Source organism: Salmo salar, unplaced genomic scaffold, assembly GCF_905237065.1.
Source record: "Salmo salar unplaced genomic scaffold, Ssal_v3.1, whole genome shotgun sequence".
NCBI classification, from domain to species: Eukaryota; Metazoa; Chordata; class Actinopteri; order Salmoniformes; family Salmonidae; genus Salmo; species Salmo salar.
In genome coordinates this window covers 68010-84141 of record NW_025548487.1, presented here as the reverse complement: position 1 = coordinate 84141, position 16132 = coordinate 68010, and the positions used below count along the sequence as shown (strand labels likewise).

At 41.5% G+C, this 16132-nt stretch overlaps 2 protein-coding genes and 1 long non-coding RNA gene across 4 annotated transcripts in view; 1 reads left to right on the top strand and 2 right to left on the bottom strand.

Moving 5' to 3' along the window:
- The window catches only part of tmem243 (transmembrane protein 243), a 28495-nt gene extending 17225 nt beyond the window's left edge, over window positions 1-11270 (bottom strand). The window contains exons 1-2 of one of the 2 annotated variants that reach the window (XM_045712431.1): window positions 11100-11270; window positions 5673-5873 (exon numbers count right to left, since the gene is read on the bottom strand). In XM_045712431.1, the coding sequence (XP_045568387.1) occupies window positions 5673-5765 (93 nt within the window). In that variant the 5' untranslated portion in view covers window positions 5766-5873; window positions 11100-11270. 2 annotated transcript variants of the gene reach the window in all.
- Window positions 11271-12601: 1331 nt separating this feature from the next.
- LOC123733096 (uncharacterized) lies at window positions 12602-13885 on the bottom strand. The gene is made up of 4 exons (XR_006763576.1): window positions 13754-13885; window positions 13304-13361; window positions 13002-13166; window positions 12602-12877 (listed from the first exon to the last, which is right to left on the bottom strand). It is a non-coding gene; the product is annotated as an uncharacterized lncRNA (long non-coding RNA).
- Window positions 13886-14045: 160 nt separating this feature from the next.
- The window catches only part of LOC106595997 (protein artemis), a gene marked incomplete at its 3' end in the record, with an annotated part of 29411 nt that continues 27324 nt past the window's right edge, over window positions 14046-16132 (top strand). The window contains exons 1-5 of the mRNA XM_045712432.1: window positions 14046-14458; window positions 14606-14657; window positions 14769-14853; window positions 14957-15016; window positions 15163-15218. Of these exons, the coding sequence (XP_045568388.1) occupies window positions 14350-14458; window positions 14606-14657; window positions 14769-14853; window positions 14957-15016; window positions 15163-15218 (362 nt within the window). The remainder of the gene's footprint in view (window positions 14459-14605; window positions 14658-14768; window positions 14854-14956; window positions 15017-15162; window positions 15219-16132) is intronic.

The following is a 16132-nucleotide window of genomic DNA, read 5'->3' as shown; positions in this document are numbered from 1 at the left end:
GGTTATATACTGTTATTGATTAGAGGTTAGAGAGACATTAGGGTTATATACTGTTATTGATCAGAGAGACATTAGGGTTATATACTGTTATTGATTAGAGAGACATTAGGGTTATATACTGTTATTGATTAGAGAGACATTAGGGTTATATACTGTTATTGATTAGAGGGACATTAGGGTTATATACTGTTATTGATTAGAGAGACATTAGGGTTATATACTGTTATTGATTAGAGAGACATTAGGGTTATATACTGTTATTGATTAGAGAGACATGAGGGTTATATACTGTTATTGATTAGAGGGACATTAGGGTTATATACTGTTATTGATTAGAGAGACATTAGGGTTATATACTGTTATTGATTAGAGAGACATTAGGGTTATATACTGTTATTGATTAGAGAGACATTAGGGTTATATACTGTTATTGATCAGAGAGACATTAGGGTTATATACTGTTATTGATCAGTGGTTAGAGAGACATTAGGGTTATATACTGTTATTGATCAGAGAGACATTAGGGTTATATACTGTTATTGATTAGAGAGACATTAGGGTTATATACTGTTATTGATTAAGAGACATTAGGGTTATATACTGTTATTGATCAGAGAGACATTAGGGTTATATACTGTTATTGATCAGTGAGACATTAGGGTTATATACTGTTATTGATTAGAGAGACATTAGGGTTATATACTGTTATTGATCAGTGGGACATTAGGGTTATATACTGTTATTGATTAGAGAGACATTAGGGTTATATACTGTTATTGATTAGAGGGACATTAGGGTTATATACTGTTATTGATTAGAGAGACATTAGGGTTATATACTGTTATTGATTAGAGGGACATTAGGGTTATATACTGTTATTGATTAGAGAGACATTAGGGTTATATACTGTTATTGATCAGAGAGACATTAGGGTTATATACTGTTATTGATTAGAGAGACATTAGGGTTATATACTGTTATTGATTAGAGAGACATTAGGGTTATATACTGTTATTGATCAGTGGTTAGAGGGACATTAGGGTTATATACTGTTATTGATCAGAGAGACATTAGGGTTATATACTGTTATTGATTAGAGAGACATTAGGGTTATATACTGTTATTGATCAGTGGGACATTAGGGTTATATACTGTTATTGATCAGTGGGACATTAGGGTTATATACTGTTATTGATTAGAGAGACATTAGGGTTATATACTGTTATTGATCAGTGGGACATTAGGGTTATATACTGTTATTGATCAGAGAGACATTAGGGTTATATACTGTTATTGATTAGAGAGACATTAGGGTTATATACTGTTATTGATCAGAGGGACATTAGGGTTATATACTGTTATTGATTAGAGGGACATTAGGGTTATATACTGTTATTGATTAGAGAGACATTAGGGTTATATACTGTTATTGATTAGAGAGACATTAGGGTTATATACTGTTATTGATCAGAGAGACATTAGGGTTATATACTGTTATTGATCAGAGAGACATTAGGGTTATATACTGTTATTGATCAGTGGTTAGAGGGACATTAGGGTTATATACTGTTATTGATTAGAGGGACATTAGGGTTATATACTGTTATTGATTAGAGAGACATTAGGGTTATATACTGTTATTGATCAGTGGTTAGAGGGACATTAGGGTTATATACTGTTATTGATCAGAGAGACATTAGGGTTATATACTGTTATTGATTAGAGGGACATTAGGGTTATATACTGTTATTGATTAGAGGTTAGAGAGACATTAGGGTTATATACTGTTATTGATCAGTGGTTAGAGAGACATTAGGGTTATATACTGTTATTGATTAGAGGGACATTAGGGTTATATACTGTTATTGATCAGAGAGACATTAGGGTTATATACTGTTATTGATTAGAGAGACATTAGGGTTATATACTGTTATTGATCAGTGGTTAGAGGGACATTAGGGTTATATACTGTTATTGATTAGAGGGACATTAGGGTTATATACTGTTATTGATTAGAGGGACATTAGGGTTATATACTGTTATTGATCAGTGGTTAGAGGGACATTAGGGTTATATACTGTTATTGATCAGAGAGACATTAGGGTTATATACTGTTATTGATTAGAGAGACATTAGGGTTATATACTGTTATTGATTAGAGAGACATTAGGGTTATATACTGTTATTGATCAGAGAGACATTAGGGTTATATACTGTTATTGATCAGAGAGACATTAGGGTTATATACTGTTATTGATCAGTGGTTAGAGACATTAGGGTTATATACTGTTATTGATTAGAGGGACATTAGGGTTATATACTGTTATTGATTAGAGAGACATTAGGGTTATATACTGTTATTGATTAGAGAGACATTAGGGTTATATACTGTTATTGATTAGAGAGACATTAGGGTTATATACTGTTATTGATTAGAGAGACATTAGGGTTATATACTGTTATTGATTAGAGAGACATTAGGGTTATATACTGTTATTGATTAGAGAGACATTAGGGTTATATACTGTTATTGATTAGAAAGACATTAGGGTTATATACTGTTATTGATCAGTGGTTAGAGAGACATTAGGGTTATATACTGTTATTGATTAGAGGTTAGAGAGACATTAGGGTTATATACTGTTATTGATTAGAGGTTAGAGAGACATTAGGGTTATATACTGTTATTGATCAGAGAGACATTAGGGTTATATACTGTTATTGATTAGAGAGACATTAGGGTTATATACTGTTATTGATCAGTGGTTAGAGAGACATTAGGGTTATATACTGTTATTGATTAGAGGGACATTAGGGTTATATACTGTTATTGATTAGAGAGACATTAGGGTTATATACTGTTATTGATTAGAGAGACATTAGGGTTATATACTGTTATTGATTAGAGAGACATTAGGGTTATATACTGTTATTGATTAGAGAGACATTAGGGTTATATACTGTTATTGATTAGAGAGACATTAGGGTTATATACTGTTATTGATTAGAGAGACATTAGGGTTATATACTGTTATTGATTAGAGAGACATTAGGGTTATATACTGTTATTGATTAGAAAGACATTAGGGTTATATACTGTTATTGATCAGTGGTTAGAGAGACATTAGGGTTATATACTGTTATTGATTAGAGGTTAGAGAGACATTAGGGTTATATACTGTTATTGATTAGAGGTTAGAGAGACATTAGGGTTATATACTGTTATTGATCAGAGAGACATTAGGGTTATATACTGTTATTGATTAGAGAGACATTAGGGTTATATACTGTTATTGATTAGAGAGACATTAGGGTTATATACTGTTATTGATTAGAGGGACATTAGGGTTATATACTGTTATTGATTAGAGAGACATTAGGGTTATATACTGTTATTGATTAGAGAGACATTAGGGTTATATACTGTTATTGATTAGAGAGACATGAGGGTTATATACTGTTATTGATTAGAGGGACATTAGGGTTATATACTGTTATTGATTAGAGAGACATTAGGGTTATATACTGTTATTGATTAGAGAGACATTAGGGTTATATACTGTTATTGATTAGAGAGACATTAGGGTTATATACTGTTATTGATCAGAGAGACATTAGGGTTATATACTGTTATTGATCAGTGGTTAGAGAGACATTAGGGTTATATACTGTTATTGATCAGAGAGACATTAGGGTTATATACTGTTATTGATTAGAGAGACATTAGGGTTATATACTGTTATTGATCAGAGAGACATTAGGGTTATATACTGTTATTGATCAGTGGGACATTAGGGTTATATACTGTTATTGATTAGAGAGACATTAGGGTTATATACTGTTATTGATCAGTGGGACATTAGGGTTATATACTGTTATTGATTAGAGAGACATTAGGGTTATATACTGTTATTGATTAGAGGGACATTAGGGTTATATACTGTTATTGATTAGAGAGACATTAGGGTTATATACTGTTATTGATTAGAGGGACATTAGGGTTATATACTGTTATTGATTAGAGAGACATTAGGGTTATATACTGTTATTGATCAGAGAGACATTAGGGTTATATACTGTTATTGATTAGAGGGACATTAGGGTTATATACTGTTATTGATTAGAGAGACATTAGGGTTATATACTGTTATTGATCAGTGGTTAGAGGGACATTAGGGTTATATACTGTTATTGATCAGAGAGACATTAGGGTTATATACTGTTATTGATTAGAGAGACATTAGGGTTATATACTGTTATTGATCAGAGAGACATTAGGGTTATATACTGTTATTGATCAGTGGGACATTAGGGTTATATACTGTTATTGATTAGAGAGACATTAGGGTTATATACTGTTATTGATCAGTGGGACATTAGGGTTATATACTGTTATTGATCAGAGAGACATTAGGGTTATATACTGTTATTGATTAGAGAGACATTAGGGTTATATACTGTTATTGATCAGAGGGACATTAGGGTTATATACTGTTATTGATTAGAGGGACATTAGGGTTATATACTGTTATTGATTAGAGAGACATTAGGGTTATATACTGTTATTGATTAGAGAGACATTAGGGTTATATACTGTTATTGATCAGAGAGACATTAGGGTTATATACTGTTATTGATCAGAGAGACATTAGGGTTATATACTGTTATTGATCAGTGGTTAGAGGGACATTAGGGTTATATACTGTTATTGATTAGAGGGACATTAGGGTTATATACTGTTATTGATTAGAGAGACATTAGGGTTATATACTGTTATTGATCAGTGGTTAGAGGGACATTAGGGTTATATACTGTTATTGATCAGAGAGACATTAGGGTTATATACTGTTATTGATTAGAGGGACATTAGGGTTATATACTGTTATTGATTAGAGGTTAGAGAGACATTAGGGTTATATACTGTTATTGATCAGTGGTTAGAGAGACATTAGGGTTATATACTGTTATTGATTAGAGGGACATTAGGGTTATATACTGTTATTGATCAGAGAGACATTAGGGTTATATACTGTTATTGATTAGAGAGACATTAGGGTTATATACTGTTATTGATCAGTGGTTAGAGGGACATTAGGGTTATATACTGTTATTGATTAGAGGGACATTAGGGTTATATACTGTTATTGATTAGAGGGACATTAGGGTTATATACTGTTATTGATTAGAGAGACATTAGGGTTATATACTGTTATTGATTAGAGGTTAGAGGGACATTAGGGTTATATACTGTTATTGATTAGAGAGACATTAGGGTTATATACTGTTATTGATTAGAGAGACATTAGGGTTATATACTGTTATTGATCAGAGAGACATTAGGGTTATATACTGTTATTGATCAGAGAGACATTAGGGTTATATACTGTTATTGATCAGTGTTTAGAGAGACATTAGGGTTATATACTGTTATTGATCAGTGGTTAGAGAGACATTAGGGTTATATACTGTTATTGATCAGTGGGACATTAGGGTTATATACTGTTATTGATCAGAGAGACATTAGGGTTATATACTGTTATTGATCAGTGTTTAGAGAGACATTAGGGTTATATACTGTTATTGATCAGTGGTTAGAGGGAGGGTCAGTGGTTACACACACACACACACACACACACACACACACACACACACACACACACACACACACACACCCGTGCAGAGGTTTCTCCAAACAGCAGTCTGTTGTCATGCCCGCTGGTGCCATATGTTCTGGAGGTGAAATCATTGGGAGTGAAGTCATCCATGGCTCAGCAGCTCCACCCCATGGACACACAGAGGAACTGCATGCTAGTACCTCCACAGGGGCAGGCCTTACCGGACAGGAAGCAGGGCCAGCCAACCAGATGCCTGACCTGAAGGGTGGGAGGAAGAGGAGAGGGAAGTTAATAGCCTGTTCATTACCCCATAAAGGGGACTGGCTAAAACACTCCCTCATCTACTTCCCTTTCTGATTCCCCCTATTCCATCTCCTACTTCCCTTTCTGATTCCCCCTATTCCATCTCCTACTTCCCTTTCTGATTCCCCCTATTCCATCTCCTACTTCCCTTTCTGATTCCCCCTATTCCATCTCCTACTTCCCTTTCTGATTCCCCCTATTCCATCTCCTACTTCCCTTTCTGATTCCCCCTATTCCATCTCCTACTTCCCTTTCTGATTCCCCTATTCCATCTCCTACTTCCCTTTCTGATTCCCCCTATTCCATCTCCTACTTCCCTTTCTGATTCCCCCTATTCCATCTCCTACTTCCCTTTCTGATTCCCCCTATTCCATCTCCTACTTCCCTTTCTGATTCCCCCTATTCCATCTCCTACTTCCCTTTCTGATTCCCCCTATTCCATCTCCTACTTCCCTTTCTGATTCCCCCTATTCCATCTCCTACTTCCCTTTCTGATTCCCCCTATTCCATCTCCTACTTCCCTTTCTGATTCCCCCTATTCCATCTCCTACTTCCCTTTCTGATTCCCCCTATTCCATCTCCTACTTCCCTTTCTGATTCCCCCTATTCCATCTCCTACTTCCCTTTCTGATTCCCCCTATTCCATCTCCTACTTCCCTTTCTGATTCCCCCTATTCCATCTCCTACTTCCCTTTCTGATTCCCCCTATTCCATCTCCTACTTCCCTTTCTGATTCCCCCTATTCCATCTCCTACTTCCCTTTCTGATTCCCCCTATTCCATCTCCTAGTTCAATAGTTCTAACTACTTCCACCCAGCCTATCAGAGGAGAGTTCAATAGTTCTAACTACTTCCACCCAGCCTATCAGAGGAGAGTTCAATAGTTCTAACTACTTCCACCCAGCCTATCAGAGGAGAGTTCAATAGTTCTAACTACTTCCACCCAGCCTATCAGAGGAAAGTTCAATAGTTCTAACTACTTCCACCTAGCCTATCAGAGGAGAGTTCAATAGTTCTAACTACTTCCACCCAGCCTATCAGAGGAGAGTTCAATAGTTCTAACTACTTCCACCCAGCCTATCAGAGGAGAGTTCAATAGTTCTAACTACTTCCACCCAGCCTATCAGAGGAGAGTTCAATAGTTCTAACTACTTCCACCCAGCCTATCAGAGGAAAGTTCAATAGTTCTAACTACTTCCACCCAGCCTATCAGAGGAGAGTTTGAACTAATGTCAAACTGCTTCCACCTGTGAAAAGATCTCAGAACTCCACAAGTCCATAGTGTGTAGTACTAGAGGTCCACCTGGGCCTCCCCTCCTCCTCCTCCTCCTTTCTCCTCCTGTATCCCTCTCCTCCTCCTTTCTCCTCCTGTATCCCTCCTCCTCCTCCTTTCTCCTCCTGTATCCCTCTCCTCCTCCTCCTCCTTTCTCCTCCTGTATCCCTCTCCTCCTCCTTTCTCCTCCTGTATCCCTCTCCTCCTCCTCCTCCTTTCTCCTCCTGTATCCCTCTCCTCCTCCTCCTCCTTTCTCCTCCTGTATCCCTCTCCTCCTCCTCCTCCTTTCTCCTCCTGTATCCCTCTCCTCCTCCTCCTCCTTTCTCATCCTGTATCCCTCTCCTCCTGCATCCTTCTCCTCCCTCCCCCCCTTCATCCCTCTCCTCCTCCTTTCTCATCCTGTATCCCTCTCCTCCTGCATCCTTCTCCTCCCTCCCCCTCTTCATCCCTCTCTTTTTCCCCCCCTTCATCCTTCTCCTCCCTCCCCCTCTTCATCTCTCTCCTTTCCCCCCTTCATCCCTCTCCTCCTCCTCCTTTCTCCTCCTGCATCCTTCTCCTCCCTACCCCAGCTCTACCCCCTGCTCTACCCCCTGCTCTACCCCCTGCTCTACCCCTGCTCTACCCCAGCTCTAGCCCTGCTCTAGCCCAGCCCTAGCTCTACCCCCAGCTCTACCCCCTGCTCTACCCCCTGCTCTACCCCAGCTCTAGCCCTGCTCTAGCCCCAGCTCTACCCCAGCTCTACCCCAGCTCTAGCCCAGCCCTAGCCCCAGCTCTACCCCAGCTCTAGCCCTGCTCTAGCCCAGCCCTAGCTCTACCCCCAGCTCTAGCCCTGCTCTAGCCCCAGCTCTACCCCAGCTCTAGCCCTGCTCTAGCCCCAGCTCTAGCTCTACCCCAGCTCTAGCTCTACCCCAGCCCAGCTCTAGCCCAGCTCTGCTCTACCCCAGCTCTAGCCCCAGCTCTAGCCTAGCTCTGCTCTACCCCAGCTCTAGCCCAGCTCTAGCCCCAGCTCTAGCTCTGCTCTACGCCCAGCTCTAGCCCAGCTCTGCTCTAGCCCAGCTCTACCCCCTGCTCTAGCTCAGCTCTAGCCCCAGCTCTACCCCAGCTCTACCCCAGCTCTGCTCTACCCCAGCTCTGCTCTACCCCAGCTCTAGCCCCTGCTCTAGCCCTGCTCTAGCTCAGCTCTACCCCCAGATCTAGCCCCAGCTCTAGCCCCAGCTCTAGCCCCAGCTCTAGCCCCAGCTCTAGCCCCAGCTCTAGCCCCAGATCTAGCCCCAGCTCTAGCCCCAGTTCTAGCCCCAGCTCTAGCCCCAGCTCTAGCCCCAGCTCTAGCCCCAGCTCTAGCCCCAGCTCTCGCCAGCCCCAGTTCTAGCCCCAGCTCTAGCCCCAGCTCTGGCCCCGTTCTGCCCCAGCCCCCAGTTCTGGCCCCAGCTCTAGGCCCCAGCTCTAGCCCAGCTCTGCCCCAGCTCTAGCCCCAGCTCTAGCCCCAGCTCTAGCCCAGCTCTAGCCCTGCCCCAGCCCCAGTTCTAGCCCCAGTTCTAGCCCCAGCTCTAGCCCCAGCTCTAGCCCCAGCCCCAGTTCTAGCCCAGCTCTAGCCCAGCTCTAGCCCAGCTCTAGCCCAGCAGTATGTTACTGCACGGTGTAGAAGACCATTCTAGGCCAGAGAGCAGAGACTGTTTTCTGTTGCAACAACATTCTGGGTGAAAAGGCAGAATTCCTGAGGCAGCTTTGTGCTCCAAAGCCACAGGAACAAGAGGTCCATTATGACCTGGGAACTAGCTGCTGCTGCATGGGATCATGGGAACTAGCTGCTGCTGCATGGGATCATGGGAACTAGCTGCTGCTGCATGGGATCATGGGAACTAGCTGCTGCTGCATGGGATCATGGGAACTAGCTGCTGCTGCATGGGATCATGGGAACTAGCTGCTGCTGCATGGGATCATGGGAACTAGCTGCTGCTGCATGGGATCATGGGAACTAGCTGCTTCTCTCCAGCCTCCAGCTCCATTTCAGCCTGGGCTCCATAACACATCATAACCCTAAGAGCTGCTGCTGCATGGGATCATGGGAACTAGCTGCTGCTGCATGGGATCATGGGAACTAGCTGCTGCTGCATGGGATCATGGGAACAGCTACACTGAAAACAACAGCAATCACCCAACTGGAGTCTAAATGGCCTTGCTAGTTACAAACATTTTATTATTATATTTTAACCTTTATTTAACGAGGCAAGTCAGTTAAGAACAAATTCTTATTTACAATGACGGCCCACCGGGGAACAGTGGGTTAACTGCCTTGTTCAGGGGCAGAACGACAGATGTTTTACCTTGTCAGCCCCAACCGCCGGGCTCCCCGCCTCCCCAACCACCGGGCTCCCCGCCCCCCCCCAACCGCCGGGCTCCCTGCCTCCCCAACCACCGGGCTCCCCGCCCCCCCAACCACCGGGCTCCCGGCCCCCCCAAAGCCATAAGACTGGTTGGCCATTTGATTAATTGTTCAGCAGACTATTTACATTGCTGCTACTCGCTGTTTATTATCTATGCATAGTCACTTTACCCCCACCTACATGTACACATTACCTCGACTAACCTGTACCCCCACACATTGACTCTGTACCGGTACCCCCTGTATATAGCCTCCACACTGACTCTGTACCGGTACCCCCTGTATATAGCCTCCACATTGACTCTGTACCGGTACCCCCTGTATATAGCCTCCACATTGACTCTGTACCGGTACCCCCTGTATATAGCCTCCACATTGACTCTGTACCGGTACCCCCTGTATATAGCCTCCACATTGACTCTGTACCGGTACCCCCTGTATATAGCCTCCACATTGACTCTGTACCGGTACCCCCTGTATATAGCCTCCACATTGACTCTGTACCGGTACCCCCTGTATATAGCCTCCACATTGACTCTGTACCGGTACCCCCTGTATATAGCCTCCACATTGACTCTGTACCGGTACCCCCTGTATATAGCCTCCACACTGACTCTGTACCGGTACCCCCTGTATATAGCCTCCACACTGACTCTGTACCGGTACCCCCTGTATATAGCCTCCACACTGACTCTGTACCGGTACCCCCTGTATATAGCCTCCACACTGACTCTGTACCGGTACCCCCTGTATATAGCCTCCACACTGACTCTGTACCGGTACCCCCTGTATATAGCCTCCACATTGACTCTGTACCGGTACCCCCTGTATATAGCCTCCACATTGACTCTGTACCGGTACCCCCTGTATATAGCCTCCACATTGACTCTGTACCGGTACCCCCTGTATATAGCCTCCACATTGAATCTGTACCGTAATACCCTGTATATAGCCTCGTTATTTTATTTTATTGCATTTAAAAAATAAAAATCGGCGCATGTGACAAATACAATTTGAATTGATTGTAGGGTAACTTTATTTGTTTATTTAATTTGGTTTTTCCAAGCAAAGTATAATGGAGTTATACTCCAGTCTAGTTGGTGGCAGTAATACAGCATTTATTGGATGTCAATAGCCGTTAAACCTCATCAAAGAAGAAGGTTAAATAATTCATACCGGCGGCAGGGAGCCCCGACATACCGGAACCGGCTAGCTACAGCAAAACAGTCGGTAACAGCTGGTCGTCGTTAGGCTTGCTAGCTAGCTTAGCTATCTTGGGCGCTGACCTCACAGATGTTAATTTTAACATTGATTTCAGACACTTATCAAAAGGTCCCAGAATATATCTAGGAGCTTAATGTTTAGACGGCTAGCTAGCTAGCTAGTTAGTAAGGCTGCTGGTTATCTAACCTTAACGGCTGGTTGTTACTGATAGCATGTCCGCTAACAATAATACTACCAGAACAGGCTGAAAACACCGAGTTCAAAGGTTCAACCAAACGTCTACTTTGTTTCAATGTACTTACGTGTCAGAGCATAATTAAAAAGTTGTGTTTCAGATGAATATGTGTCAACTACTTGTCAGATTATTCAGTGTCTTCAAAACTTCCAGGAGCGAAATGAATTCTGATCGGGTCAACTAGAAATTACAGCCTGGCGGCTTAAAGGGAACGTGACAGTACTCTTAAAGGGAACGTGGGTTATTACGCAGATACACGTTTCAGCAAAAAAAGATTTGCCATTGTTCAATACAGTGTACTAAATCAACATATTTCACATGTATTATTAATGGGTCTGTTTTAATTGAGTTGATGAGTGGTGATTAATGCAAACCTTTTTTTTTAGGGACACCATTCTGCAGAAATGTTTTTGGAAATCCCAGTGGTGGAAAAATTGTCATACTTCAGTAAAAGTATAGATACCTTAATACCTTAAGTAAAATTCACCCAATAAAATACTACTTGAGTAAAAGTCTAAAAGTATTTGATTTTAAATATACTTAAGTATCAAAAGTAAATTTCATTGCTAAAATATACTTAAATATCAAAAGTAAAAGTATAAATCATTTCAAATTCCTTATACTAAGCAAAGCAGACGGCACCATTTTCTTGTTTAGAAAATGTATGGCTAGCCAGGGGCCACACTCCAACACTATTTTTATTTACAAAACATGCATTTGTGTTTAGTGAGTCCGCCAGAACATATGCCGTAGGGATGACCACGCGATCTCTTGATAAGTGCGTAAATTTCACAATTTTCCTGTTCTGCTAAGCATTCAAAATGTAAAGAGTGCTTTGGGTTGTCAGGGAAAATGTATAGAATAAAAAGTACAATATTTTCTTTAGGAATGTAGTGAAGTAAAAGTTGTGAAAAATACAAATAGTAAAGTACAGATACCCAGAAAAACTACTTCAGTAGTAGTTTCAAGTAATTTTACTGAAGTACTTTACACCACTGGAAAGTCCAGTCGTTATCTTCATATCATATGAATTCATCATTGTAGACTTGTAAGTATATACATCAGGACCAATACTTAAGCCAAATAGTTGTAGTGTTTTACCCACCTGCTAACGGTCATACCAGTTCAGCTCTCAGTCCACTCTAACTGGGCCACATTTCCCCTACAGCAGTATCCAGGAGGAAGCAACTTTACACAACATTCATATAGAAATGTGTGTTTATAGAATAACCATGAATGTCATGCAGCAGAATATGTGCTCAGCAGCTCGATGTTTTAGTTGGAGTACTGGTTGGTATATGTGAATCCTAGTTAGTGTACTGGTATATGTGAATCCTAGTTAGTGTACTGGTATATGTGAATCTTAGGTATTTCATTTTGTTGACGGTGATCCCAGTTCTCATACTAACGTCACAATATCACATGATGAGGGTGTGATAGCCCCAGTCCATAATCCCCTCTCACACAGTTCAATAGTTCATCTGGATCCACAACAAAACATTCATCAAAAGGACCCTTTATAACACACACATACCCTTCCCTCACAGGATCACACACACATCAGACAGCTTCAGCCTCACAGCCTTTATTCAGTGAACTGGTCTACATTCCACAGCTGGGATGGTGTTGCCTTCCTTCCTACAGACGTCTTCTTAAAAAACCATGTCAAAAAAGATATTCGAAATGGAAAAGAGAGATCGCTGGACACTTCCTGACTTAATATGCATAGACCTTCACTTTATGGACTTCCCTGTCTTCACATTCTCTTTTTCTGTTGTAGTAATAGAATGTGTTGTCTCGACGCTGAAGCTTCTTTACAAAGCCAGTCTCAGGCCACCTGTCGATCTGAGACAAAGAAGCAATGCCATAATGACACATTCATCTTGTAGTGAACCAACTGTCAATGCTTTTTTTAGCCAGTGATTAAGGATTCATTTTTAAAGTTGTTTACCAAGTCAACTTGCTTTACTTGTTTGTATTCCAGTTCATCTCTGTAGCCTGCCTGTTGGAATCGGTATAAGTTCTCCACCTCGTCAGTCCATCGTTTGGCTCTGCTCATGGACTTTGGCGTGGCGTTTCCATCTAAGTAGACAGCACAAGACATTGTGCTGCGGAGAGGATGTCCACAGGCGACCTACGGGGAGCAAATAGTGGGCTCAGTTATACAAGTTCAAGAATCTCTATATACTGACATGACAGTCATGGACACGGAAATACATATAGGAAAAGTAAATAAACAATAAAACACCGTTTTAAAAGAATGGCAATTACATAGTAGGCTATATGGGTAGGGGGATGATGATTTCCTGTTTCTCTCCGTCCTCCTGTCCTGGGGGGTAGAGAGTAGATGGGTGCAGCAGGTGGGTCTGCCTGTTACTGGTCAGATAGCCAGTCTCGGTACAGGACATTGTAGAGAGGAGAGCAGGCAGATAGTGCTCTCTTAATTCTTACACACTAACCATCTTATTACCGAAAACATTTTATCTACATGTTTCTTAAGCTGATTTCCGTTTTAATATTCGTGCCCGAAACCAATCAAATGTAATTTGCATAGTTGACACTAACGTTGCCAAACGTACAGTAGCTAGCTAGCTAATATTTGAATGAAAGTTGCTAGCACTAGCTTCAGGCTACGGTAGATATAATATACAAGTCACAGTTCTGAAAATAGACTGAATCTGGCTAGCTAGCTATACATTTTATCTGCATTTGATTACTTACAGCTGAACGGGGCAAGACTCACAGTCCCAAGAGTTGGTGATGAGGAAGTATTGTCTTTAGTTACCTAGCAACCCAAACCTACCTTCCGTCCTTCCTTCCTTCCTTCCTTCCTTCCTTCCATCCTTCCTTCCTTCCTTCCTTCCTTCCTTCCTTCCTTCCTTCCTTCCTTCCTTCCTTCCTTCCTTCCTTCCTTCCTTCCTTCCTTCCTTCCTTCCTTCCTTCCTTCCATCCTTCCTTCCTTCCTTCCTTCCTTCCTTCCTTCCTTCCTTCCTACCTTCCTTCCTTTCTTCCTTTCTTCCTTCCACCCTTCCTTCCATCCTTCCTCCCTCTTCTTCCTCTCCTTCCTTCTTCTTCAACAAGGTGTTGTTTTTGTAACTGACTACTGCTAGCAACGTTGTAGTTATAGTGAGCAGGTAAAATGCAGATACAATCCTGGCCGTGGTATCGTTTAGTTTTGGCTCCCATCCACTAGGTGTCTTAGCTAACGTTAGCTATTCAAGTATCCCCGACTAAAAATGCGCCGACATGTCACCTAGCAGCAGTCAAAACGAGTGGGTCGGTCGTTTAGAAAATACTGGAGCTAATCTTCAATCAAAATGAGTTCGTTCGCTGGTCGTATGAAGGAGTATCCCAACATGTCTCTGGACCGTTTCGACAGGGAGAATCTACACGCAAGGGCTTATTTTTTATCTCACTGTCATAAAGGTAAAGAAACTCTGAGATACAGTGAACCAAACAGCAGTTAGCAAGCTAAAGATAACTAGCCAGGATGTGCTCTTAACGTTAAACTGTTACACAGTAAGACATGTAACTAGCTAACGTTAGCTACTGACATCATGTCTTTTTCTGCAGATCACATGAAGGGACTGAAGGGGCCTCTGTTGAAAAGAAAGTTGAAATTCAGGTGATTTCACAACGTTTTTTTTATTTTATTTTGATGGTCTGAAAGTTCATTGAAACTGTTTTCAAGCTAACTGATGCTCTTAACGTTACTGTCTGTGTTCATTTGTTCCAGTCTGACAGTCAAACTGTACTGTTCATTTGTAACTAAGGAACTGTTGCTGAGCAACCCAAAATATGCCTTCTGGGAAGATCACATAGTAAGTAGTTGATTGTGAAAAATCATTCTGAATACTGAACACTAGTTATGGACGTATTGCTAGGTAAGCTTTGTGTAATTTAATGTGCTTTCCGTTTGTCTAGGTTGCTTTGGAACTGGAGAGTCCCACACTAATCACTTTAATAGATGAGGCTTCAGGAGAGGTACGACACTGGGTCATCATTACAACACATATAGGGTCATATAAGGGCTGATCGCTGTTAGTTTGCTATATGACGGACTCTTTGATGACTGATTTTGTTTGTGTGTGTGTGTGTGTGTGTGTGTGTGTGTGTGTGTGTGTCCACAGAGAGAAGAACTTGTGGTGACTCTGCTTCCTGCAGGTCACTGTCCAGGCTCGGTCATGTGAGTACTGTGTGTGTGTGTGTGCATGCGAGTGTGTATGTGTGTTTATGTGGTAATATGACATATCACCTGGCTTGTGTGTGTGTGGTACTATGACATATCACCTAGCTTGTGTGTGTGTGTGGTATATGACATATCACCTGGCTTGTGTGTGTTTATGTGGTAATATGACATATCACCTGGCTTGTGTGTGTGTGTGTGTTTGTGGTAAGTGTGTGTGTGTGGTATCACCTGGCTTGTGTGTGTTTAGTTAGACTTGTGTGATATATCATATATAGCTACTGTGTACTGGGGTATTTACAAATACCGACAATTGTATATTTTTTGGGGGTGAGGGCCCTCTAAAGCTCTGAGCCTCGCAGGGGTGCATGCTACGCCACCGTTTATAACTATCATTTCCCTGGCTAAGATGTACTGAGTAAATGATCTCCAGCCAGGGCTCCAGCTGGTTTGCTAACTTGCTAGCTAAGATGTACTGAGTAAATGATCTCCAGCTGGTTTGCTAACTTGTTAGCTAAGATGTACTGAGTAATGATCTCCAGCTGGTTTGCTAACTTGTTAGCTAAGATGTACTGAGTAAATGATCTCCAGCCTGGTTTGCTAACTTGCTAGCTAAGATGTACTGAGTAAATGATCTCCAGCTGGTTTGCTAACTTGCTAGCTAAGATGTACTGAGTAAATGATCTCCAGCCAGGGCTCCAGCTGGTTTGCTAACTTGTTAGCTAAGATGTACTGAGTAAATGATCTCCAGCCCTCTGGTTTGCTAACTTGCTAGCTAAGATGTACTGAGTAAATGATCTCCAGCCAGGGCTCCAGCTGGTTTGCTAACTTGTTAGCTAAGATGTACTGAGTAAATGATCTCCAGCTGGTTTGCTAACTTGTTAGCTAAGATGTACTGAGTAAATGATCTCCAG